At 47.2% G+C, this 26331-nt stretch overlaps 1 protein-coding gene across 1 annotated transcript in view; it reads right to left on the reverse strand.

Annotated features, from left to right (window-relative positions):
* fgfr2 (fibroblast growth factor receptor 2) overlaps nucleotides 1-25822 on the reverse strand; it is a 69725-nt gene extending 43903 nt beyond the window's left edge. Inside the window, 6 exon segments of the mRNA XM_083774822.1 lie at nucleotides 2830-2999; nucleotides 8514-8588; nucleotides 10123-10407; nucleotides 22197-22248; nucleotides 22250-22474; nucleotides 25177-25822. Of these exon segments, the coding sequence (XP_083630948.1) occupies nucleotides 2830-2999; nucleotides 8514-8588; nucleotides 10123-10407; nucleotides 22197-22248; nucleotides 22250-22396 (729 nt within the window). The 5' untranslated portion in view covers nucleotides 22397-22474; nucleotides 25177-25822.
* Between the last annotated feature and the right edge of the window lie 509 nt (nucleotides 25823-26331).

The raw sequence follows: 26331 nt of genomic DNA on the forward strand, positions 1-26331 counted from the left end.
CCGTGTTGCATGTTTGCAGAGAATATATTGTTTAAACTTTAACCAGCTCTGCAATAATAGCACGTATAACCCATTTAGACCTTCTACAAATGTCTTCCAAATCCTGACAGTTTTCATGAATGTTTTAGGTACTCAACCTTTTTCATGTCAAGGACCCCCAGAATTATCTGTATTTGGCCGCAGACCCCCATCTGAAAATATGTTGTTCCACGGACCTCCCCAGAAGCAAAGATTTGAGTTAAAAACGTTCGCTCTGAAAGAATATATATTCAAAGATTTGCGCCACATTTTCCACGGTTTAAAAGAAATAGCAGACCTACAAGTTCTTGCTTGTAGCTTGTAGATCTGCTATTTTTCCAACCGCTAAAGCATAACAATGCTTAAAACACCAAAAGTGGTTCCCGCCCAGAATGGGATAAATCACTCACACTTCACATTTCATAACAATAGGCCTCACGCACTGAGCTGTATAATAAGCCTGTGGGACCAGTTCCCCATGCTTTTGGAGTTACCTCAGCATTCTGATCTCAAACTCACTTCAACTCTTGACTCTACCTTTTTCCTGTCTCGCTCTCTACGTCACAGTCCCGCTGCGTTGTTTAACCCTTTGCAGTCGCGTTCTTTTCGTCTGACGGGCTGTGAGGGCGGGCCGAGAGCCTTTTCGGGGGTTACAGAGTATAGGAGACGCTATCCCGGCGAGATGATGAGGCACGCGGGTGGAACAATCCCAATTTCACAGCAGGCTGGAGGAGCCATGCGCTCCTCTCCTCTACCCCTCCTCTACTATCAGGTTTCCCAGTCAAGGGTGGAAAGGGGGATGGATGGGAATTTCTGTGAGATAGGGTATATATATATATATATACACATTTTCAACTGGCCGAAAAAGGGACACCAGGTTAAAAGTGTTTAAGCACTTAAACCCCAGAAGAACGTCCTACAAAGAACTCTTCCCCACATGCAGCCAATCTACAGGTAATTTCCGCCCATTATGACATGCTGCACACAATAGGGACGCTAGGGTTCATGTGATTAACAGTTAAATTAACCCTTGTATTTTTGCCATACTGCAAGACCACGCTTCCAATGAGCACAACTTACAAAACAATGACACAAGTACTGTAGTGTCCTGTAGCGTAGGTAGCGCCGTTACCTAATATATAAAAACTGTTACTTTTCAGAATGAAAATGGATATAACCACGAGTGTCAACAACAGAGTGTGGAGGGGTGTTGTCCAGGGTTTTTTTTTTTTTTTTTTTTACTGCTAGGTGTGTTTTGTTTTTTCTTGTCTTTTTCTTTTGTGTAAGTCATGTGAATTTTGTATGCTTTATTTAAAATCATTAAAAAACTTTGATGACAGAATGAAAATGGCACAAGTACGTTGTTCTATAAATGCACCAAGTCTCTGTACTGTGTACGTCTGTAATCCACGTAACTCGAGAACCGTTGGCCCCACCGACACGCGTTCCACACCCCCACAGGGAGTGCAGTGCCCGGGGTCGAGTCCGTCGCATAGCAGGTTGTCCGGACTCTGGACCTGATTACCCCGATATCTCCATATCCCTGGAAAAACATGGTTTCTGCGGCCAAATACAGATAATTCTGGGGGTCCTTGACATGAAAAAGGTTGAGCACCACTGACATAGAGGCATGCGGTCCTCTATGATATGTATGGTTTTACTGTCTAGTCCCCATACCTTGTAGCCTCCCATGCGGTCCTCTATGACAGTGTTTCCCAACCTGTGTGTCGCGGAGCTTTGGTGCTCCGTTTGATGTGTCCAAGTGCTCCGCGTAATTTGACCGAAATTAAGTTATAGTGTTACTTTCTGTCAAATCAGGCGGCACACTAACTCTCCCCCGAAAGCATATAGCTACTGGGCTGCAGGCTTCCTATTGTTGCGTTGTCACACGTCTATCCATTAGACATGCGATAACAACAACACGGAACAATAGACTAACGACCCTCGGCCATTGAAATGTTAATGCATGCAGAAGAGGCTACATTTCGCTCCCTCCAGAAAGACTGGAGTGCGCAGAGCGCATATGCACGTAGACAGCAGACACATACAGTCCTACATGTCCCGACCGGGCCGACCCAAACACGTAAAGTTGTTCTGATTAAACATAATGTGCCACGAAAAATAGCTGTCCAAAATAGCTGTCCATAGATGTCCAAACATGATCGCCTCGTTCGGCCAACAAAACATATCTCCCTCCCTCCACAGAAGCGCAGTGATGCCTGATTTATTCTTCGTCGTACACGTGTGAAAATGGCTGATCTACAAGCTCACAACGAGCTTGTCGATCAGCTATTTTCAGCACGTGGAAATAAGCAGGCTGTGAGAACTGAGACCCTTCACAATAAAAGCATGGAGCTTTCACAAGTTGGCTCATAATAAAGACAAGGAAAAGGATTAGGTGGCATTTCACATTGCATATGAGCAATTTTTTGAAACTGAGGCACTGTCTCTGTCCTTTTCGTTCTCGTTATTTGATGAGTGCTGTCATGTGTGTTTTTAAAAGTATATTTACTTTTACGTATATATTTACTTTTACTATAATATATATATATATTTAATATATATGTATATTTTATATATATATGTATATTTTATATATATATATATATATATATATATATACACCCCCCCCCCCCCCCCCCCCTAGGTGTTCCCCGAGATTTGTAAGCTATGAAAAGTGTTCCCTGGGACAAAAAAGGTTGGGAAACACTGCTCTATGATATGTATGGTTTTACTGTCTAGTCCCCATACCTTGTAGCCTCCCATGCGGTCCTCTATGATATGTATGGTTTTACTGTCTAGTCCCCATACCTTGAAGCCTCCCATGCGGTCCTCTTGGCGAAACGGCCGGCTGTTCTTCAGCCAGCGTAACCTGGGCTTGGGGTTGCCTCCCGCCGCACAGCGGAACTTGACGGTGTTGGCGGCCGGCACCGCGTGCAGCTTCTTCTCCATTTTCTCCATCGAGGTCCAGTAGGGAGCGCCTGGCGGAAGGAACAAACGACTGGGGGTCAGCGCGGGAACGCTAAACATTATTAGTACCAAGGCTGCACAATATATCGTATGGCTATCGAGGTAGGTATGAACACGTGCAATATCAGTATTGCAAAAAGGCAACGGTATCGCGATACAGATATATCGTCGATATATCGGCCACTTCTAAAGCCAGCAACATCCATCTGTTTTAGCCTGTGCCCCATCGGAGAAAGAAAACCCACCACTCCCTCTGTCATGCTCCTGTTGGTGTGTGTGTGTGTGTGTGTGTGTGAGTTTTCAACTCGACTGGAGAAGCTTGAGTCTTGATAAGGCAGATATAGGCTACCCTACAGAGCGAGGGACTGAGGAAAGTTAGTTAGTGTGCATCAGTCCTTCAGGACTTTCTCAGCAACTAGCCAATTTCCATGTTGCAGTTTAGTGTTGTTTTTGTCGACAAAAAACTATGACAAAAAATGTTCGTCGACTACCTTTTTTCACTGACTAACTAAACCGAAACAAAATGAAAACTAAGCTACGATGACTAATGAAAAAATAAAAACTAGACTAAAATGTTAGGGAGTGGACAAGAGATCAAGTCATTTTACACTTGGCAAAACTTGGCTGGAAATAGCCAATCTTGCATTGTGAGCTTGTAGATCGGCTATGTTCAGCATGTGTAAAATCAGCCATTAAGGCAAGATACATTTTAGTCGACTAAATCAACTGTAGATTTAGTCGACTAAAATCTTATGACATTTAGTCGACTAAAGCTAGCCTAATACTAAAACATTTCAGGTGACTAAAATATGACTAAACTAAATGAAGTTTTATTCCAAAGACTATGACTAAACTATAATCTAAATGTGCTGCCAAAAAAAAAACAGCGACACACACACACACACACACACACACACACACAGAGAGAGCACACAAAAAACAACATGCTTCCCCTCCACCAGGCTCTGCGGGGTGTCGCAAAAAGGGAAAGGGGAGAAAAAAACAACATGGGTTCAGAGTGGAGAAATGTGCTCGGGCGTTGCCAAGAGGGCTAACTAGACCATCACATTCAATTTAATCTCATTCCATTTAGCAGCTTTTTTTTCCCCTTCCACTTCCTCCAATTAGCATAGCTTGCGTGTTTATCCGCCCGTCACTTGGCTAAGATATGGATGGTGGGGGCGGAGCCAAAGGATACTTATCACCCTTTGGAAAATCATTACAGGAGCCGTCGGAAGGGAGAAAATTAATGTCACGTTTCCCTAAGATGTAGGAATGTCAGAGCCCTGCATTGCACACTTAGCACCAGATTACATCAGCTCGGAATGCTTATCTCTCCTGCTTGTTGCCCGAATCTATCACCTTGGACGTGTTTCGCGTATGCCCACCCCTATGTCGATCTCTTGACACTGAACTGGATCCCTGCTCTCTCTCTCTCTGTGTCTCCCGCACACACACACATGCGCGCATGCACACACATGCACACAACACCCGTCCGTTCCATCTGCACCTGGGAGCGTGATTGCCTAAGCAGATGGGGGGCTCGGAAGGGAAGAGAAAACTGGGGAGAGTGAAAGAACAACAACAACGCCAATGCCCCCCCCCCCCCCCCAGCCAACCATTGCTTCCTCTCCATGTAGCAGGAGGACAAGGGAACAGAGGGAATCGTGGAAATCCCATGAAAGGAACACTGCTACCTACAGTATGGGCTGAGCTCACGCCACACGGTGACATGTTGGGTCTCTCACCCATGTACGTGCCATCTCTTATTACGCCTGATTTATACCCAGTAGTATGACGCTGTCCCAAACTGACAATAGCCAAAATACACGCTCATGTGATGCATTGTGAGCTTGTGGTTATACACTCACTTAAGAAGCTATTCCACCCCCCCCCCCCCCCTCTCCTCCTCCTGAACATTTCTCACCGCCTGTACAATCTGCACACTATCAGCCACTTCCTCACACATCATTTTCTCTGTCATGCCCACTGGACAGGACAGAACAGGACATAAGACAGTACAGGACATAACAGGACAGGACAGGACACAACATAAGACAGGACATAAGACAGTACAGGACACAACAGGACAGGACATAAGACAGGACACAACATAAGACAGGACATAAGACAGTACAGGACACAACAGGACAGGACAGGACATAAGACAGGACAGGACACAACATAAGACAGGACAGGACATAAGACAGGACAGGACAGGACAGGACAGGACAGGACAGGACAGGACAGGACACAGTTTGATAGTGAGGTCAGTAAACCGTGATCTTCCTTCCGGAAACGGGAGAGTGCTTGAGCTATAATTAGCACACGGCTCTCTCTCATCTTCTTCACTCTCGCTATCTGCACCACCTCTCTTTTTACTCCGCATCCTCATCCCCCCCACACCCCCACCCACCCGCCACCGCGTCAGTCCACTCTGGCTGTCATCGCCCCCATCGGTCCATTCAGACAGATTAAGTCGAGGGTGACCCGCCGGGCCCACGCCGTGAGACTGTCTCTCTCGGAGGCTGACCTCTCGACCCCAGACTGGCAGCTGGGGTCAGAGGATGAGGCGGCCGGCACATGAAAAGTGAGCGTCCGTCGTTTCCCATGCTCTCCCCCTTCCGGAGGAGGGGGGCAGCAGCACTTCAAACGACGGCATTCCCCCGCCCCCTCCTCCAAACCCCTGTCCAGATGAGGCCAAAACTCTCACCATCCAACCAGCTAGAGCTTCCAGGAACACCCTCCCCCTCCCTCCCTCCTGGCCCCTGCAGCAGCCCTCATGTGTCCGGAACTGGGCTCACGGCTGTTTACGCTTTTAGATGGGCCTGCCCTGGGGTGAACTGAGGTTATCTAACCCGAAAGCTCATACGAGTCAAAACCATTTAAGTCTGGACGGTTCCCTGCACGAGATGCAGTGCCCGAGTGCATCTCAGCGGAAGCTCTCTCTCTCTCTCTCTCTCTCTCTCTCTCTCTCTCTCCCTCCCTCTCTCCCTCCCTCTCTCCCTCCCTCTCTCTCTCTCTCTCTCTCTCTCTCTCTCTCTCTCTCTCTCTCTCTCTCTCTCTCCCTCTCTCCCTCTCTCCCTCTCTCCCTCTCTCCCTCTCTCTCTCTCAAAGCTGAGCTATATACCACGGCATAATATACTCTCCGGCCTGTTGCAACATTACGTGTTTGTTAAACGGGAGGTATATACACTACACGGAGAATGAATGTATGAGATAATGTATACCAGCTTAGGGTAAACACAGTGATAAACATGCAAATCAGCCATTGAATGCCGAGCTCCTTCCAACCTTGCGGTTGAATGATGTCATCATAACGCTATAGTACTACCAAACCGTCCATTACACCCCAACGAACAGCCTGGGTTCACGGGTGGAGAGCCTTCCAACGTCTCCTCTAATAACACTGCTGACGTGCTGACGTTGTCCAAATCTCCACCTCCCCCACCCCCCCCCCCCCCCCCCCCCTCGCCACCGCAACAAATGTTTCGCCTCCCTGTTATTTTTATGAGGCCACGTTGTTCAATCAAAAGGGGGAAAAAAATAAAGAAATTAGTCAAATCAACGCTTTCTGCTCATCAGAGACTAAAACTCAGCCTGTTTTTTTGTTTGACACCAGGAGAGCATATATAACGCTGCATTCCCCACTCTCGCTCCCTCCCACGCATACATACCAGTGTTGCCATGTCCGTTTGTTATAAGCGACTTTGGGCATGTTTCCAAATGTTGTATAAAACAGGATTTAAATTAAAGCGGACCCACCCCATCTGAAAACGTTTTATGCCAGGGACCCACACGCAAGATTTGAGTTGTTAAAAAAAAAATCCAAAAGTTCTTCAACATTTTTGGGAAAATGTATGTGCCTGTTTAAGGTATAAGGGCTCACTTATTTTGGGCTTGTCTTCATAGACCGGGTTGCTTGTTTCTCTCGCAAACCCTGGCAACCCCCCCCAGCGCTCCTCGGGCCTGGTGCCAGAGCTCGACGCCGTGTGCTCAGAGAACAGAGCTGGTCCTGGTCCAACTGTCTCTCTCTCTCCCCTCTCCACCCAGCATTCCTTTCTCTCCCCCACAATTTTATATAATAATAATAATAATAATAATAATAAATAAAAACATTGTCACTGTTTTGGTGTTAAATACAAAGTAAAGACAAAATGTACAAGCAAGGACGGAGAGAGCCTTGTTTTGTTTTCAACCAGCTTTAGAACCGTCAGAGTCATTACTCTCCCCCCCGCCCCCTCCCCAATTCCGTCTCCTTGCCAAGTCCCACCCGCTACATTTAATGGATTTCAGGCAATTACAGTCAGCCCAAAACTGGAGGGCGACTCACAGTGAGACGCAGTGTGCGTGTCGAGAATTTTAACAAGATGTGGAAGCCCTCATCTTCATTTCAGCACGATTTTGGATGTGTGTGTGCATGCGTGCGTGCGTGCGTGCGCGCATGCATAAGCGAAAATTAACACATCACTAACTGAGACACATGCATATGCATACAAGTAATTATGCTTCAGGAAACAAAACTCTCTCTCTCTCACACACACACACACACACATACACACACACACGCACGCACACACACAAGGGGGGGGTAAGTGGGTCCAGATGGGCGTCTTTCATAATGGATGAGCCCAGCTGACTGGCTGGCTGACTCCATGGGGCCTGACTACCTGAGACACTGGCTGAAGGAATGTAAGGAATTCACCTTCCCTGGAGCACGCACACACACACACACACACACACACATGCACACACACACACACACCACCACCACCACACCACACCACACGCTCCGAGCCTCAGAGTGTATAGGTCTAGACAGGAATGCTACGCTATATAGAACAGCAGCAATGTGAGTGAAGAGGAGGAGGAGGAACAGAGCTGATGCAAGTCTGTATGGAGGGGTGAATCTGTGACCTGCTGCACAGCTGCCTTGCCCCCCCCCCCCACCCCGACCCACGCACACACACACACACACACAATCGCCATGTCTTTACTGCGCTAATAAACACTGACAAAGCTATAAGGAGATTACTGTGATTCAGGGATTAGGCCCCTTGTGGCAGTCTTTGACTGGTCGTTTCGGTGAGGCATTCCGTTATGATGTTTTGACGTGCTATTAGGGAACCACAGCTACAGGAGGAAGTGATAGTGGAGGGGGGAGGGAAGGGGGGGGGTCCAGGAAACCTCCCAACGTCCGTGTCCGTGAACTCGCCCGTTTCCTGGACACCCGTGTTGTAAATCGGCCATTACGACGGCATCAAGGCCCGCCAAAATACATTTTAGTCGACTATATCAACTGTAGTCGACTAAAATATTATGATATTTAGTCAACTAAAACTAAACTAACATTAAAACATTCCAAGGTGACTAAAACTAAATGAAAACTATTCAAGAGACTATATGACTAAAACTAAAATCGAAATTTGCTTCAAAATCAACACACACACTGCTGTGGTCTGTATATACGTGATGATGAGAGCGGTAGTCGTGTGTCTTTTCGTCAGCCCCATGTTGATACTCACTGATCTGTTCTCCGTCAGCCCCCGTGTCCTCGGACCTCTCAGTGTCATCTTCATCATCCCCCGACGAGATGGCATCTGCACAGAGCAACCAGAGGGTTACTGCCATCTCTTACGCTTCACTCCCCCGATTCACGCTTATAGCTTATTGTACGCGGGTGTCCCGCATTGAAAGTATAGCAGATCTACAAGCTCACAGCGCGTCGTAAAATCTGCTGTTGTCTTAACGTGGGACACCAGCGTACGATGGTGAGATCATAGGCATTACACTCACGAAGAAATACCCTCTCTCTCTCTCTCTAAAATCAAGCTTCCTCCACTTTGATGTGTGTGTTTTGGAATAACCATGTGCTGTTAACGTAGTGTAAAGAGTCATTCAAACTAGGTGATGTACATGATCAAACAATCTAGTGTTCTTGGGACAGATTATTCAAAGGAATCTGGGTATTTCTGTTGCTAAACCATTCATTATTTATATATTTTAAATAAAGAAAACAAAACTAATAAATACAAAAAAATCAAACTCACTCGTCCATCCCTACTAGAGCCAGACCATCATCACAAACATATTCTGTCAGGAATAACTCTCACAAAAAAGTCTAGTGTTCTAGAGATGATGGATCAATCTCTAGTGTTTTATGAGATGATGGATCAATCTCTAGTGTTCTAGAGATGATGGATCAATCTCTAGTGTTCTATGAGATGATGGATCAATCTCTAGTGTTCTATGAGATGATGGATCAATCTCTAGTGTTCTATGAGATGATGGATCAATCTCTAGTGTTCTAGAGATGATGGATCAATCTCTAGTGTTCTAGAGATGGATCAATCTCTAGTGTTCTAGAGATGATGGATCAATCTCTAGTGTTCTAGAGATGATGGATCAATCTCTAGTGTTCTATGAGATGATGGATCAATCTCTAGTGTTCTATGAGATGATGGATCAATCTCTAGTGTTCTAGAGATGATGGATCAATCTCTAGTGTTCTATGAGATGATGGATCAATCTCTAGTGTTCTATGAGATGATGGATCAATCTCTAGTGTTCTAGAGATGATGGATCAATCTCTAGTGTTCTAGAGATGATGGATCAATCTCTAGTGTTCTAGAGATGATGGATCAATCTCTAGTGTTCTTGAGACCCATTTTTCGAAAGAATCTCGTTATTGCAAAACCGTTCCTTGTTTAAACTATTTTAAAGAAAGAAAGAAAACAAAACTAAATATATAAACTCAATGTTGATATCGATGATGACTGTCAAAAATCAAACTCTCGTCCAACGCTACTTAGCCAAACTATCATCACAAACATATTCCGTTATGTGTACAATCCAAACACACACACTCCATGATACCCACACACACACACACACACACAGTCACACACACACACACACACACACACACACACACACACACACACACACACACACACACACACACACACACACACACACACACACACAGAGAGTGTCCTTATCCACTCAGTATAGGGTGGGGGGCAGCAGACCTGCTGCCTCTCAGTCTCTTCCTCCAGCTGTCACCGTATCATCGCCCTACCCTGTCCCTGTCCTCGCGGGCGTGCGACCGTGCGTGCCTCGTCCCCGACTCACCTGTGACGTTCACTATGAAGCACACCGTGTCCCTGCCCATGCTGGTGCAGGCGTACAGGCCCGAGTCCTTGTGCGTGGCGTCACGGATCTGCAGCACCTCTTGCTCGATGAGCGTGCGGTTGTTGGCGCCCAGGGAGCTGCCGTCCTTGGTCCACGTGATGGTGGAGCCCCCGCCCTCCGCCGTGGACGCGGGCAGGGGGCAGTTGAGCTTCAGCAGCTCCCCCGGGTGGAGCGAGCACACCGTGGGCTTAGAGATTTGGTATTTGTTGTTGTTCAACGCCGCCTCTGTATAGCGGGGGGGTGGGGGGGGAATCGGGGTCGAGGGTTGGAAGGAAGGAAGGGAGGAGTGAAGGAGAGAGGGAGGGAACAGAGGAAGGGTGCATGGAAAAAAGAAGGAGGGGAGGACAGGCAGAAAGGAGGGGAAAAAAAGAGCCATAGTGTAAGAAGAAAAAAAGAACACCACATAAATCCCAAATGGATGCATTTCAATCAACGAGTCATATAGAAGAGAGCAGGCAAATCCTCAGTGTTCATTTAAGCAAATGGATCAATATTCAACCCATTTTATACTCTCAGAGATTTAATTGTAGGGCCACTTCACCACTTTTCAAACTACCTTCATATAATTGGTCCTCACTAATGTTCATGCTAAAATGCGACAACATTTTTTCTACTCGCTCTCATATAGGAGGGCTGTGGGCAGTTCAGAAACCCGTCCACCAGTGACATCATCGATGGAGAATCCAAGCTAATAGAAACTGCAGGATTTTCTATTCCTGAAAAGTTGCAATGCGAAAATGGAAGCCATCGTTCTCATGATAATACAAATCTAAATGTTAAAAAAAATAAAACAAAATCTGCCTATCGATGATGTCACTGGTGGACGAGTTTCTGAACTGCCCACAGCCCTCCTATGAGACACAGACTGAGTAGAAAAAATGCGTGGTGTTTTATCACGAACATTAGTGAGGACCAATTATATGAAGATAAGTTGAAAAGTGGTGAAGTGGTCCTTTAAGCCGTATGAATAGAATGCAGATCTAGCTATTTTAACTATTTCTGCACATTTTTGGGGGGGAAATCTGTGTTCACCTACAAAAATAGGGACATTGCCGGGTTGAAAGTGGTAAAATGAACACTGGGTTTAATTTGCGGGTTAACAGTTTTGCGGTGCACGTTGTATAACTCCGAGTAGGAATAGTGAAGGCTCATTCATAGTCTGGATCTTTGGTGGTGAGGTGACCACCACTCCGGTGGTGAGGTGACCACCGGAGATGAAATAACGTTGAGCGGTGGTGAGTAAAAACAGAGAGAAGGGCTGGGGCGGTGGTTTGCTCTTCACCGCGGCTTGTGACGTCATGTTGTAGTACGGTGGTCACCCCACCACCGGATATCCAGACTATGAATGAGCCTTTTAGAGAGTGGCGACACGCTTTTATCTCGCCACAAAGCTGGTACCTATGGGCTATAGTTCCAAACATTGGAACTATCCCATTGAGATAGAATGAGCACTTCCGCATTCCATTGTTACAATGGGAGTCAACGATAGTGTTGCCACTCTCTTACTATTCCACTGGGGTATAACCCCCGTCACAGTGTGATGCATGTTGTCGGTTAGAAGGAGGAGGAGGAGCCCTCCACATGGCACCAGTGTCCAGTGAGTGCGTGTGGTGCAGCAGTGGTTCTCAAAGTGAAGAACACAGGGGGTGTCCGTGGGCAAAAAAGTGTCACATTTGGGTTTGAGAACCACTGTTCTACAGCGAGTCTGGGCATGCAGTGACGTTATACGGCCATAGCAGAGCGGGGGGCGTGAGAGGCAAACACACACATGAAACAACAATAAAGAGCTTTAGATATAGTGGCCCCGCCCCCAAAGTTCCTCACCCCCTTCAGCAGAGATTCCAATGCCAAGCAGTCAGCGTGTGTGTGTGTGTGTGTGTGTGTGTGTGTGTGTGTGTGTGTGTGTGTGTGTGTGTGTGTGTGTGTGTGTGTGTGTGTGTGTGTGTGTGTGTGTGTGTGTGTGTGTGTGCATGAGCAGAACAGGCAGATTTCCGCACAAAAAACAGATAAAAACTCCAGTCATCTGCCCATCAGAGAGGAAAGCGGCCAGAAAGGTCCAAAACGGAAGCGGTTACAAGAAGGGGAGGGGAGTGGGGGGAGGTAGGGGAGGGGAGGGGGGGTGGGTGTGTATACACGTTCTTCTTTTCTGTTTGCGTTTGCTTTTCTCTCAATTTTTTTTTCACCCCAGGTTTTTGACAGTGTGCCTAAAGCTCCGAAAACCTTGACCCGAGCATAGCCTGACTCTTCTGTTTTCCATCTCTCTCTCTCTCTCTCTCTCTCTGTTCTGTCTTTCACAACACAGCCATGGAGAATCTATGGTTTCAACCTCGGTATAAAGATCTTGCAGGCCAAGGATGAAATAGAGAAAAAACTCAGCTCGGCTCCAAAGAGCATAAAATCATCTCTTCTGGGAGAATCTCCAAGTCCTCCTGTGCGTGAGTAGTGTGTGCATGCGTGGCGTGCGTGCGCTGTCCTCTAATTTGCTACGAAGTCACGGATGGAAGGAAGCAAGCGTGTCGGTGGAGTATAGGTACTGTACACATCCACAGCCTATCAAAGCCAACTCTCGGGGGGCTCGTGCTGAAATTGCGATACGTCGGCATGGTTTTCATCCATACCCACCTAGAATGTCTGGCACGAGACTAATCACTGAGCGACATGGAGACATGCATGCTGCCAGAGAGCTATACATGTTGTTGGCTAGTGTGGTATACTGTATACATCTAGTTAGATTCTCTTTGACACAGGCACACACACACATGCAGTCACACACACACAAGCACATGCAGACACACACACACATACACTCACACTCACACACACACACACACAAATCGCAACTCTGTACATTCCCTCTGCTCAAAGGCGGATCGATCTCAACACACTCTGTAAAACGCTTTATTATAACAAAAAAAAAACATGGAGAAATTCCAAGTTTCCAGTTTTTTTATTGCATTACAGAAATGCGTCCAAAAAGTGTGTGTGTGTGTGTGTGTGTGTGCCGATGGGGATTCACATCATGTGAGGGGGGAAGGGGTGGTGGGGAACTATACCAACAAGTGTGTGTGTGTGTGTGTGTGTGTGTGTGTGTGTGTGTGTGTGTGTGTGTGTGTGTGTGTGTGTGTGTGTGTGTGTGTGTGTGTGTGTGTGTGTGTGTGTGTGTGTGTGTACTATGCTGAAGGCAGTAATAATAATTATAGACACTCCTGTAACTCAACACAACTCTGCAAGAAACATTCCACTCCCTGAAACACACACACACACACACACACACACACACACACACGTTGATTTTGACAGCAAATTTTGATTTTAGCTTCAGTCGTAGTGTCTTCAATAGTTTATTTAGTTTTAGTCACCTGAAATGGTTTTTTTGTGTTTAGTCTAATTTTAATCGACTAAATATCATACGATATTGGTCGACTAAATCTGCAGTTGATTTAGTCGACTAAGATGTATTTTGGCGGGCCATGACATAATGGCTGATTTAAATAGCAGATCGACAAGCTCACAGCGCGTCGAAGTGCGACGCGCTGAGCTTGTAGATCTGCTATTTTTAGCATGCAGCCAAGTGTAAAATGACTTATACTGGATCTCTTGTCCACTAGTCCCTTCCTTTGTCAGTCTTAGTTTTAATCATCATAGCTTAGTTTTCATTTAGTTTCCATTTAGTTTTCATCAGTGACAAAATGTAGTCGACGAACATCTTTCGTCATAGTATTAGTCGACAAAATCAACACTGACACACGTGTGCGCACACACACACACACACACACACACACACACACACACACACACACACACACACACACACACACACACACACACACACACACACACACACACACACACACACACACACACACACACACACACACACACACACACACACACACACACACACACACAGGAAAGTCATTCCACCAAACAGACGGTGGCCAGAGCGTGTGCGCGTCTGCGCGAGCCTCTAAAACGTCCCCCCCAGGCAGGCACACAGCCCCACACAGGTATAGTTCCGGTATTGCCTCTTTTTTCCTCTCTCTCTCCCCCTCTTTCCTTCATTCCGGAAATAATGAATCCCCCCCTCCCTCCCTCCCTCCCTCCCCCGCCCAACAGTGTGTGTGTGTGTGTGTGTGTGTGCACGTGTGTGTGTGTGGTCTGATGAGAGAGGTGGAGCTCCTGTGCTGATTGATGGGACCTGTCTCCAACACCTTTGTTTTTTCATGTGTTTTTTGTTCCTCTCACAACATACCTTGTCCTCACCGCGGGCCACCGGCAGCGCTTACACTACACTGACTAACCTCTGCTCCGTTCCCATTACGGAATACGGGACGTGCTGAGATTGTTCCCCAAAAAAAGATGTCCGTATAAGAGTCTCTTGAGGACAGACACGCATGCACAAACACACACACGTGTGTGCGTGCATGCTACAGTAGGAGGCCAGAGGGAGTAAGATGGAGGGTTAGACTGCCTCTCTCTCTCTCTCTCCCTCCCTCCAAATGGTGGGTCTGGTTTAAGAAAGCATTGCATGTGTTAGTTCTGCCTCGGCCGTCCGTCTTATCTCTACTGGGTCCATCTGTCTCCCTCCGTCAAGAGCCCGGCCTCCGGTCTCCTCCTCCTGCTGGTCTGTTTCACTTCTTCACATCTTGTCTCTCTCTCTCTCTCTCTCTCTCTCTCTCTCTCTCTGCCTCCCCTGTCCCTCTCTCTCTCGGCCTCCCCCTGTCTCTCTCTCTCTCTCTCTCTGCCTCCCCTGTCCCTCTCTCTCTCTCTCTCTCTCGGCCTCCCCCTGTCCCTCTCTCTCTCGGCCTCCCCCTGTCCCTCTCTCTCTCGGCCTCCCCCTGTCCCTCTCTCTCTCGGCCTCCCCCTGTCCCTCTCTCTCTCGGCCTCCCCCTGTCCCTCTCTCTCTCTCTCTCCCTCATGGCCTCCCACTGTCCCTCTCTCTCTCGGCATCCCCCTGTCCCTCTCTCTCTCTCTCCCTCATGGCCTCCCACTGTCCCTCTCTCTCTCTCTCTCCCCCTCATGGCCTCCCACTGTCCCTCTCCCCTGCCGTGACCCAGCTGGCCTAACCCTGACCCCCTTCCTTCCCCAACCTGTTAACACTTCCCAGCATGCCCGATTGTTCATGGGAAACTTCTGGCGGTATTATACGAGATGGCCTGGCACACAGAGACCTCAACGTCAAGTCACGCGCACGCACACACACACACACACGCAACTCTGTTGCACAACAACAACAACTGCAACAGCAGCTTTAGTCCTATAGTGGGAGCTGTCTGTGCAAGTATAACCGTGCCGAAAACCATTTCCACATGTAAATGAATGCAGACGGACGAACGAACACACACACACACACACACTGCAGATGTGTCACTTCTGCAAGGTCTCGTCTTCATGTGCACGGACGGATGGACGGACATACGCACACGCACGCACACACACACACTCTCTCTTCCATCGCTCTGCTTTCTATTCTCCCGTCACGTTTTGCCTACTCCTGTACTGAAGTTACTCTCCGCTTCCTTTAAAATCACACTCATGTGAAGTGAGGGACGCCCGATAATGTTTGTTTAAAGTGCTCTAAACAAACATTTAAAAGGTCCATAGACTTAGCTGTGATGTAATGTCCAAAAAAGCTAGAAAACAGGTATATCTTTGCTTTCTCTCTCTCTCTCTAGTGTCGTCATTATTGACAGAGCAGTCTCTCTCTCTCTCTCTTCCACCCCCCCCCCCCCCTTCCCTCTTCCGCATTCACACCATTTCGGCTGCCAGTCATCTGGGCTCACTGAACGTCTGCAGAGAGAGAGAGATAGAGAGACAGAGACAGAGACAGAGAGACAGAGGCAGAGACAGAGACAGAGAGACAGAGAGACAGAGACAGAGACTGGAGCAAGAGGTTTATCCATCTGTCTGTCATCAGGCTGGCTGGAGGACATGAAGGAAGGCCTCGTGTGTGTGTGGCGTGATGCTTCCTGAACCTCTCATTCATTTATTCAATCATTCATTTAAGGAACAAATTTACTTTTTGGCGTGGATTTGACTGCATGCTATTTCAAAAGCAACATAATTATGTGGTATGCACACGCACGCAACATGCGCGTGCGCGCACACACACACACTCACAAATCACATTATCTCGGCTGCCCGTCCGATCCCTTGTTATTCCTGTCCTCTCTTGCCTGCATCCTCTTCAGTCAAATCCTAAGACTTTCAGTCTCTTCTCTGCTGTGACTGTCTTCCGTCTTTCTCATTCAAATGGCCCCGCCCCCTCCTGCTTATTTGGTTTTATCATGACAAAGGGGGCCGCTCTACCAACTGGTTCTCACCAGAAGAGTCCATGGCAACAGAGCCACCACCCCTCTCCCCACCCCCCCACCCCCCACACACACACACACACACACAAACCCCTTACGATACCCCCTCCCCACAGGGGGGCGAATCCCAAGCGACCTCCTGGTCTGTCCAGGGACCCGCAGCAGAGCTGTAAGCCTTGATTACTGACCTCATATTAGGGTGGCCGGGCCAGGCTGTGCTGTGCTGGCACGGCTCCTAACTATACCCCCCCCCCCCACCCCCCCAGAGACATTTGTATTCTGCTTCTATTCCTAGAGCAGCTTCTGGGCTTCTGCATGCTTGTGTCTCACTCAGTCTGATGAGCCATCCATGGAACGGATGGGATATACAGCTGTTTTTGTTGTTGTTGTTGTTGTAGTAATGATAAATTATTATAAACTACTCCTAATTACCCATGCTCTGCAAAAGAAAAGAAAGCTTTTGTCAACCCCACCACTGATTAGTTGCAAAACTTTTTTGGGCATGTTATCAGTTTCGCTGCGGAACCCGCTAAACCAGTATTTTTACCCATTGTGTTTCCCTGCCGAATCCGCCTAAACCCGCCTTTTGTTTTATTTGTTTAATTCGCCGTTTTCTGATAACTTTTAAGAAATACCGGCTTTGTTGCGGTTGATGGGAAACCGAGTTCAATGCAAGTCAACGAGTTTCCATCCTCCATTGCTCTGTGTTGATGTTCCGCGGTGGATTATTCTTCGACTCGGTAACAAACGATGAGACTATTTTCTGCAGGATTCTCATGGAATGTATCATGAATCAGGAATCATGTAATGGAGGCACAATCTTGACAAATGCTCAAAAATAGCCAATTTACAAGCTCACAATGAGTCGCAATGCAATGAGATTGTAGATTAGCTAGTTTCACCGCATGACACTAAGTATAATTAGCCTACTATTGTTTCTTAGCATGAATAAAAAGTACATACCAAGTGCAAAGTACTGAGAGTGTCTGACTACTATATGCCTGTGAATGCACCTGCGCATTCATGAGTTGACGTTTGACATTTAAAACTCAGGAACAGAAATGCTATCGCATTAGATGTAGCTACAGGTGTGCTGCTGCGCAACCAGAGCTCAATTTTCTTTTCATTCAGTGGGGTGTTTTTTTTTTCCTCTCCTAACATGTGCACTCACTCCATCAGTGTCAAACGCAGCCAGGTGCCCGTCTGACTGCGGCCGTGTCGTTGCCCCCCCCTCCCCCCGCCCACCCTATAGCAGACAGAGCGCGCTGAGGCTGGAGGCACAAGCTGGCACAGGTCGGCCGCTTTTACTAGCCTCTTATCAGACAGGTGTGAGATTGCATGGTGGAGTGACAAGGCGTTTTCTGGTGCATCGGCCAAGACAAATAACAGTCTATTCAGTCAGTGCTCGCGCACGCACACAGACACACTAACACACACTAACGCACCAACTAACGGTGGGGTAATAAACGGCTTTATGTGAAGGAGGTCTATTCAGGCTAAGTGCCCTGGTCACACCGAGAGACGGACTGGACCCACTGTATTGGTTTTGAGTTCAGTGCCATTGCCATAGGCACAGGGACGCTCACGTACATGCGCACGCACACGCAGCCACACACACACACCGTGTCATTAACAAGCCAGCTGACAGTTTTACACTTTTACAACCAGAACCCCACTGTGTGGATACAACAATGTTACACACAGATAGGTAATAAGCCCAATAGCGCTTGACAATCTGTCATCTGCGCGCACACACACACACACACACACACACACACACACACACACACACACACACACACACACACACACACACACACACACACACACACACACACACACACACACACACACACACACACACACACACACACACACACACACACACACACACACACACACACACAATTTACCCCTGTGTTTATTTACACAGAAAGCTGTCTTTCGGTATTTGTCCTTGAGCTGACCGTACAATTCTTTGTAAAATATAGTTTGGCAAGAATGTTGATGAATTCACAGCCAAACGTCTGCTTTTGTCAGCTGCACTGGCATTAGTCTACGTTCCAGTGTTCCTGGTGGTGGTCAGACATGAATTCATCTCATTGCAATTTGTCAGTGTCTGAACAGGCCCTATACAGAGGTTCCTAAAGGTATACTCTCCTGTATTTTATTATGGTGGTACATGGAGCCAAATATCTTCTGAGGTGGTACTTCAGTATAAAAAGGTTGGGAACCAATGCTATACAGCACAGAATGCTAACACAAAAGACACACACACACTATACATTACCCCTGTCTTTCTTGCCATTGTTATTCAAGCTCAAGTCAGAGTATTTTAATCACAGTGCAAACGGAGAGTGCCAGGACAAGGTAAACACTCCCATAGATACTAAAGGTGGCTGCGCTGACAACAATGGGGCTGTTGTGAGGGGCCCTTTCACCGGGCGCGCTCACTCCACTCCTACTGTTACACTAAACACAGGTAAACAAACTAGCAAGGCCACCAGGGGTGCAGGCTCTGGTCTTTATATAGAGGCAACATTGATATGCAATCTGGGTGAATCTAGCTGTGGATCTACCACTCCCACACACACACACACACACACAGGTTGGTGGTGTGGGACTATAAAGCCTGAGGTTGACAGTTGCGCGACACCAGCGCAAAAAGAGAAGATCTACACATTCACAAATGCGAGATCTGTTCATTCACTCATGTGTGACGCGGCACGCAACCCAAGTATAAATCAGGCATATAAGGCTGCAGGGCGCCTGGGCAGGGCCGAGAGGTTTAGGAGGGGGGGAGGTAGAGCCGTAGAGATCCCCCAACACCTCGGTAGAGGTCATTAGGACATGCCATGCATTTCTGATGCCTCCAGGCTCGCCACATGACCATCACAACAGCCCTCTGAGGAGTAGTAGAGCCCTGTACCGCTAACCCGAGCTCCAAACGCCGACCCAGTGGACGCAGACCCGAGAGCGGCAGTAAGAGAATATGTGGGCTCGGCCCCGTGTCTGTCAGGGTGCAAAGGGAAACCCATCGGGGATCAGATAAGCGGGTCCAGGTTCAGGCCCGCTGATCCCTCATCATGTGACCCACAGGTCTAGCCACTTAATCCTTAGTCACATGACTTCCCCCCACTACACTCTCCTGGCTCTCGGTAATCTCTCCCATCTAAAGGAGAAGTCAAATATGTGCAAATCCTCTTAGAACTTTCCTTGGGATTGGGTAACTCTGGAAAACTCTCCCCTCTTCCTCCCCTGTTTTGCACTGTTTTCTCTGTGGCTATGTAGCGTAGCGTCCAGGGGTCTTCAGGGGGGGGGGGGGGGGTGCTTCCTTCTGGACTGAGCAGCTTGGAGGCAAGAGGTCTGACTGAGATCAACAACAACAACAACAAGAGAAAACACGAGGTGGGCCTCGTCGAAACAAGCAAGACTGACACCCCACCTCTGGGGCAAAAGGGCAGAGGAGGGGAATGAGTATGTCGCTCTGTGTGTGTGTGTGTGTGTTGTGTGTGTGTGTGTGTGTGTGTGTGTGTGTGTGTGTGTGTGGAGAGAGAGAAACAGACTCTGGGGCTGCTTTTAAAAAAAGGGATGCTCTGACCCAACTTGCAATTAGCATGTTGATTAAAGCCTGGGAACAAAAGGCTTTGGAATGCGCCGTACTATCCATCACAACAGCTCTAATTAGCTGCTCTCTGACCAGACTCTGAGACTGGAGACACGAAGGAGAAGCTTCACTAAATATAAATAATCACCGCCTGTCCGTCCGTGCTACAGATATTCTTCAACACCACGCTCAAATGGGTTTTTTCCATCCACCGCCAAGTCATATACAGTGGGATTCATGAGCCATGGAAACAATGTAAAGCTCAGTTGGGAATCTCAGTTCATTCTGTTCTTCCCTCTTTGCTCCCTCTCATTATCTCTTTCCACACAGAAAAAAATGTTTGTGTTCATTTAACTCTGAAGTGTACAAATGAAACCAAATGGACCCCACTGGGTCCATTTGTATGAATACTATAGGAAACTGGGGCATGATGTGAGTGATGCCAGTATAAACACGACCCCACCGTCTTTCTCACAGGGTTAGGGTTATGGAGGGTCACAGATTTGCTTTTCACACTAAGAAATAACAAACTATGATAAGCTCAAGAAAAAGTACATAAATGAAACTGGCAGCTATAGTTGTAAACCACACATCTCACCATGTGGCAATCATTAGACTAGTTGGGCTGCTTTAAAAAAAAAAAACAGCCTTCCATTTATTGAAAGGGAGGGAGGGGGGGGGGGGTTGTCAATTCCCTTCTCCACATTTGTTTGTTTTTCATCTTAAACAGCCTAAACAGGAGGGATTCCAAGTGCAGGAGTCAGGGCTAGAATCGAGGGATGCAATCCCTCTCTGCCGTCTTCTTATCACGGCAAGGAAAACAAGATTAACAAATGGGGGTTTGTACTAGGGCATTCATCAAAAAATCGATTTATCGATTTATCGATAAACGAGTCACGAGTCGACTCGCAGCAGCGCGAGTCGAAAGTTGAGCTTTTATTTTATTTTTTTCTCCCCTTTTTTCATTGCATTCAGAACGCGCCCTTAATTAAAAACCAAATGCAGCTGTGTAGGCTATGTGGCTCTCAGCGCGCGGTGTCCCACTATTGAGACTGGCTGAAGTCTGTTTGAACTGCGCTGTGTCAGAGAAGTAACAGATAGAAGCACGCAAACGTTACCCCCAAACGATATCCCCCTCACCTCCGTGCTGGAAATATAACGTCTGGGTTCCCGAGGCTACATGCATGCTGACGCAATGACTGTCTGTTTCTGGCTAAGCTTTACGCGCAGGGCACATGAACCTCTCCGTCTCCGGTCAGTGCGGGTTGTTGTTTATTTGCATGGCTCAGAAAATGAGTAACAAATGAGAACGTTATCGAGTTGTGGAGGAGGAGGAGGAGGAGAATAATAATGTCATATCTCTCATTGTGTTCTCGGTGCTGCTGCTGCGCTGTGTGCCAATACCACTACTTTACCTGGATAACATCATCTTTTCATTTTGACATGATTCACATGAAATAATAATCCTGTACCGGAACCGCGTGTAGCGTTTGGTTTCATTAATGCTATCGTCACAAAATAGCCTACAGCTGCTGCTGCTAAAGATACAAAGATTGGACATTTTTAAACGACGCAAAACGTAGAATTCCCCTCTTGCGTACCAGTGCCACGTGTCCCGCGGACCCGCACCGGTGTTTGGGAACCTCTGATATAGATGATACATGCACTGTGACTGTGTCATATTGGAGAGGCCACTGAATGCGCAGTGCTATGTTTGACATGCTCCGTATTTGAGCGCGCGGCAGCTCCACCCGCCCCTGTTAAATCCCCCCCCCCCCCGCGCGTCCGCGTCCCCTCCCCCCCCCCCCCCCCCCCGCCGCCAGAAACGATAATTCGACTTAGCGATAAATTACTGTCCGACAAGTCGACTGGGAAAAATCTCAAGTCGTTAATGCCCTAGTTTGTACCCCCACTTATCCTCCAGCCCCCCCCCCCCCCCCCCCCACAGCAGTGTTGTGAGCTTGTAGATCGGCTATTTTCGGCTTTCACAGAAGACATGCTGTGACTGCGATCCGAATTACTTGAAATCAGTCGTGGCGACTGAGAACTTTAATCCCATGCTCCCAAAACCCCCTCCGCTCGCTTAAATTGCTTACCTTCGGGTTCCAGGGTAGCCTCTTCCTCCTTAGCGGCGGCGAGGGGCGGCCGGGGCCGCGCTGACGGTCAGCAGGGACAGCAGGACGGCGGGCAACAGCAGCCAGGCCCAAGAGGCCATGAGACCCTTAGCGGGAGCCCGCAGCAGCAGCAGGGCTCTCCATGCCCCCCTCCTTCGCCTCCCCCTCGACACTGATCCCATCTGAGGGGCACCGCCCAACCATCAACTGCAGCCTGTTAGGCCCCTTTCACTGCACTGGAATTCACCCAATCACCTGGGCTGCAGCGGAGGACGGTACAGGGGAGCCCGGAGGAGGAGAGGAAAGTGACGGTGGCCGTTGTGAAGTTCCACCGATGACAGAGGTGGCGAGATGAGGCATGGATGGGGGGGGGGGGGGGAGAGAGAGGCAGAGAAATGGAGAGATAAGACAAGACAATTATAAAACTATGTCATGGGACACACTGATTTCTGCAGAGACTTGTATACTTTCATTTATTCTACGTATGCTCAAAGAGGGGAGACGGAAAGGGAGAGAAAGCATGGCCATGTTTCAAAAAGCTGTCAAACAAGCCATGCCACAGACAGACATACCGAAGCTGTGATGCACCGACAGTGAAGTGAACACACTATACCACACTAGTTTACCGTCATCTCGTCAGATTTGCAGCAGACCCGTTATGTGCCTTCTGTCTGAAGAAATCTAGTGTTGTAGATAATCTGTGTATTTAAATGTAATGGTACACGTTTTAATGCTAGGTGTTGTATAGGGTAATGCCGGCGTTATTTGTTTAAGCTGTAACCAGTAATTAGCCTACTATTAGCCTAATAATATCGTCATGAATGTCAAAATATGAACACAGACTTGATTGTGTATAGTGGCCAACGTCATTTTCTCTGTGGTATGGGGCATTAAGTGTATAATAAAATACAAAATCGTACTAATACAATCTTACACACAATTTACAAACTCTTAGCACAATTGTCGCGTAGGCATAATATAGGCTAAAAACTGCTCAGGGGGAGCCACACAGATGCGCCAAACCTGTTGCATCCTCCCATTTAGCGTTGAAAGCAAACCCAAATCGTCACCGTCCAACACACACTCATTGCATTTCCCAATCCATAAGTGACTTAATTGTGACGTGAGACACAAAAGGGATTGAAAGGATGTAAACGTCCTCCTAACATCGGGACACAAAGATCTATATGGCGCGACATCTGCAGCGGCGCAATCCGATTGCATGCATGCCCCACGGCCGGGTCTCTGGGGGGTTCACTTCGCAGCAGTGGGGCAGCTAGGCAGTCTCCAGGGACCGACCCGACCGGCGGAGGTTTGCACTAGTCTGCGACCCAAAGAAGTCACGCTTCCCTGGCTCTGACTGCATACATACATGCGCTCCTGCTCTGTTCCAGCTGGAAGGACATCGATCGGTTTACTTTCCTCGGGAGAGAGAGAGTCGCGTGTAATTTGACTTGTAGCGAGCGAATAATGATTGGGGACGATAGGGAACACAGCTAGTTAGGAACCAAATGTACCCTTATGGGTCCTTAACTCAGAGAGTGTACAAAATTGTTCCATTTTGTATACACTCTCAAGAGTTAAATGAACATTGATTGTATCGATACGTTGGGTTCCTATGCAGAGGTAGACAGGGTAGACATGCCATTAAATGTTGGTGGGTAGCCTAACCTATTTTATTTTTTTTACAGTCTTTGAGCCTAACCCATGTCAAACTGGGGGTCCCTCCTTGCACATTAAAATGGTTGAATATCGCATCGCAGCTATAGAGCCGCAAAAATCTTCTCTTATGGGGGTCCCTGCGGCATATATCCCTTCAATCCGTGGGCTATAGGCCTAATATGAGTCACTTTGGGGGCCCTTGACATGAAAAAGTTTGAGAACCACTGACTTTAGGGGACAGATTTCTCCATTGTGACATCGTGACCCATGGCTGTATGTCCTGACGCACACAACTGTTAGAGTCTGTTACCGACCAATACATCTTGCTGTCACAAACCAGTAAGCCGATAAACAGACATCAAATTCAGACAGAAATCTCGCTCCGTTTAATAGGCTATATGTATATATGTATATATATATGCTCTGAAACTATATGGTCTTTTAAATGTTGCTGACAGCAGGACATTCGGACACATGAGGGCTTTCCCCCCCTCGTGCACTTTCGCTTCTATAGAGATCACTATAGCCTCTATTTAAACCAGGCTTTGAATGACATTTCTTGGCACTGATTGAATTCCTATTGAAATTCAAATCAGTTGGCTTTTTTTTCACACAATGGGGGCTCATTTAGAGCGTTCAGTGATTTAGGGCTCCCAGCACCACCAAGTAGTGAAAAAACAACTGCGGTCACGGGATAATTGGGCACCATAAATGCAATGTAGAAAATTAAGCAAAGTAATAAATAACCAAGACACTTGTTTAATGGTGGCGCTAAACGCATGATGTAAGCAGATGTAAAATGTTCTCTTTAAACAACAAATAACCTATAGGCTACCTAAATGTTTGGGTATGACCGATTTAGTGACGCTTATCCATGTTTCTAAAATATATATATATTATGATAATCGAAACAGTAGTTTTTACCAAACTTCAAACCTTGGGCCAGATCTACATTTTTTTCCAAACAGCCTAAAACATTTTCACACACAGAATGGACTGAGTAGCCTAATTGTATTAGGAAAATAAAGTTTCATGACAACTTTATAACCTACATTCAATTGTGTCATTGGAGTTTTAGAAAAGGCATATTCTACTCTAAAAGCACACAGCACCATAATATATATATTTATTTACGGTAGTTTTAAAAACAAAAAAGGGAAAGGAGGAGAAAAAAAGAAACAAACAAAGCGAGAAAAAAAAAACTATTCCCACATATTTGTCGTGACAGCCAAAGTCTTGGTCGTAATAACGACGCTTTTTCAACTGATTTGTTTTCTGGACAGACAGAAACAACACTTACCGGGGAGGACTGAAATCTTGCAGATCTCTTGTTTTCGCATGCACAGATAAGGCAGGCGAGTGCATGGGCCGAAATCAAGGGGAGGAATGTCTACAACTCCCGACGGAGCCAAATAATTCTCCCCACTGCACCAAAAAAATGCGAAGCGCTGCTCTCTTGCTTGCTCTCTATTCCACAAACCCAAGCCGGCGTCGTTCAACTCAGATCAGAGAAACGGCGAAGAGTATATTCCAATCCAAACCCAGTAGTCCAGTGCATTAAGAAAAGGAAGGGGGAAAAAGAAATCCGACTTTGCTTTGCGTTCGTATCCTTGCGGAAAAAATCACGTAAGAAAAAAAGTATAGCCTCCGCTCGCTGTCCCCGAAACTTTCCTCCCCTTCACCAAGTTTCTTCTAGAGGCAAAAACATGTCAGTGTGTTCCCCACAGCAGCAGCAGCAGCAGCAGGCAGCGCACTTCTTCTCCTCGACTAAATGGAAGCTTGGAAAGTTGTGTGAGGAGCAGCAACCCGGGGAGCGATCGAAAGGTAGAAGAGGACAGATGTCTTCTTATACCAAAAAAACATAAAATCCATCAATGTATGGTCCCCTTTGCGAAAGAGCGTCTTTTCCCCCACCACCACCGACAATCCTGGTACTGTTCTCAGACGCTTTGTGTCAGGTTTACTATTTTTTCGTCCCCACACACTTCACGGGCCCCCTCCTCCCTCCCTCCCTCCATCCATCCCTCCTCCCTCCATCCAGTGGGTGTCACTCCCCCCTGAAATACGAGCCGCTTCCTGGGCCGCAGTGCTTTTTTGGGCTCCGTCTCTCTCCGACCAATCATATGGGAGGGATCTAGACAGGTCCCATGGCCGAAAAGGATTGGTGTTGTGATTGGGTAGACTGGTTTGACAGGCAATCTCTGAAGTGAGAATATATATATATTAAAGAAATGTTGTATTATGGCAGTGGTTTTCAACCCTATCCATAGCAAGGAAAATTATTTATTCTGCATTTGATTTGAACCACGGACCAACATTTGATGACATAAAGCTTCTCAGAACCAAAACTAAAGAATATGTGTGTTATTGCTGGATACATGCTTCCATTGATGTTGGTTCCATAGGCCTATAGCAGAGATAACAGGCACACATTCTACATTCTTTCTAAATCTGT

The sequence above is a fragment of the Protomyctophum parallelum genome (assembly GCF_964188405.1).
Source record: "Protomyctophum parallelum genome assembly, chromosome: 10".
NCBI classification, from domain to species: Eukaryota; Metazoa; Chordata; class Actinopteri; order Myctophiformes; family Myctophidae; genus Protomyctophum; species Protomyctophum parallelum.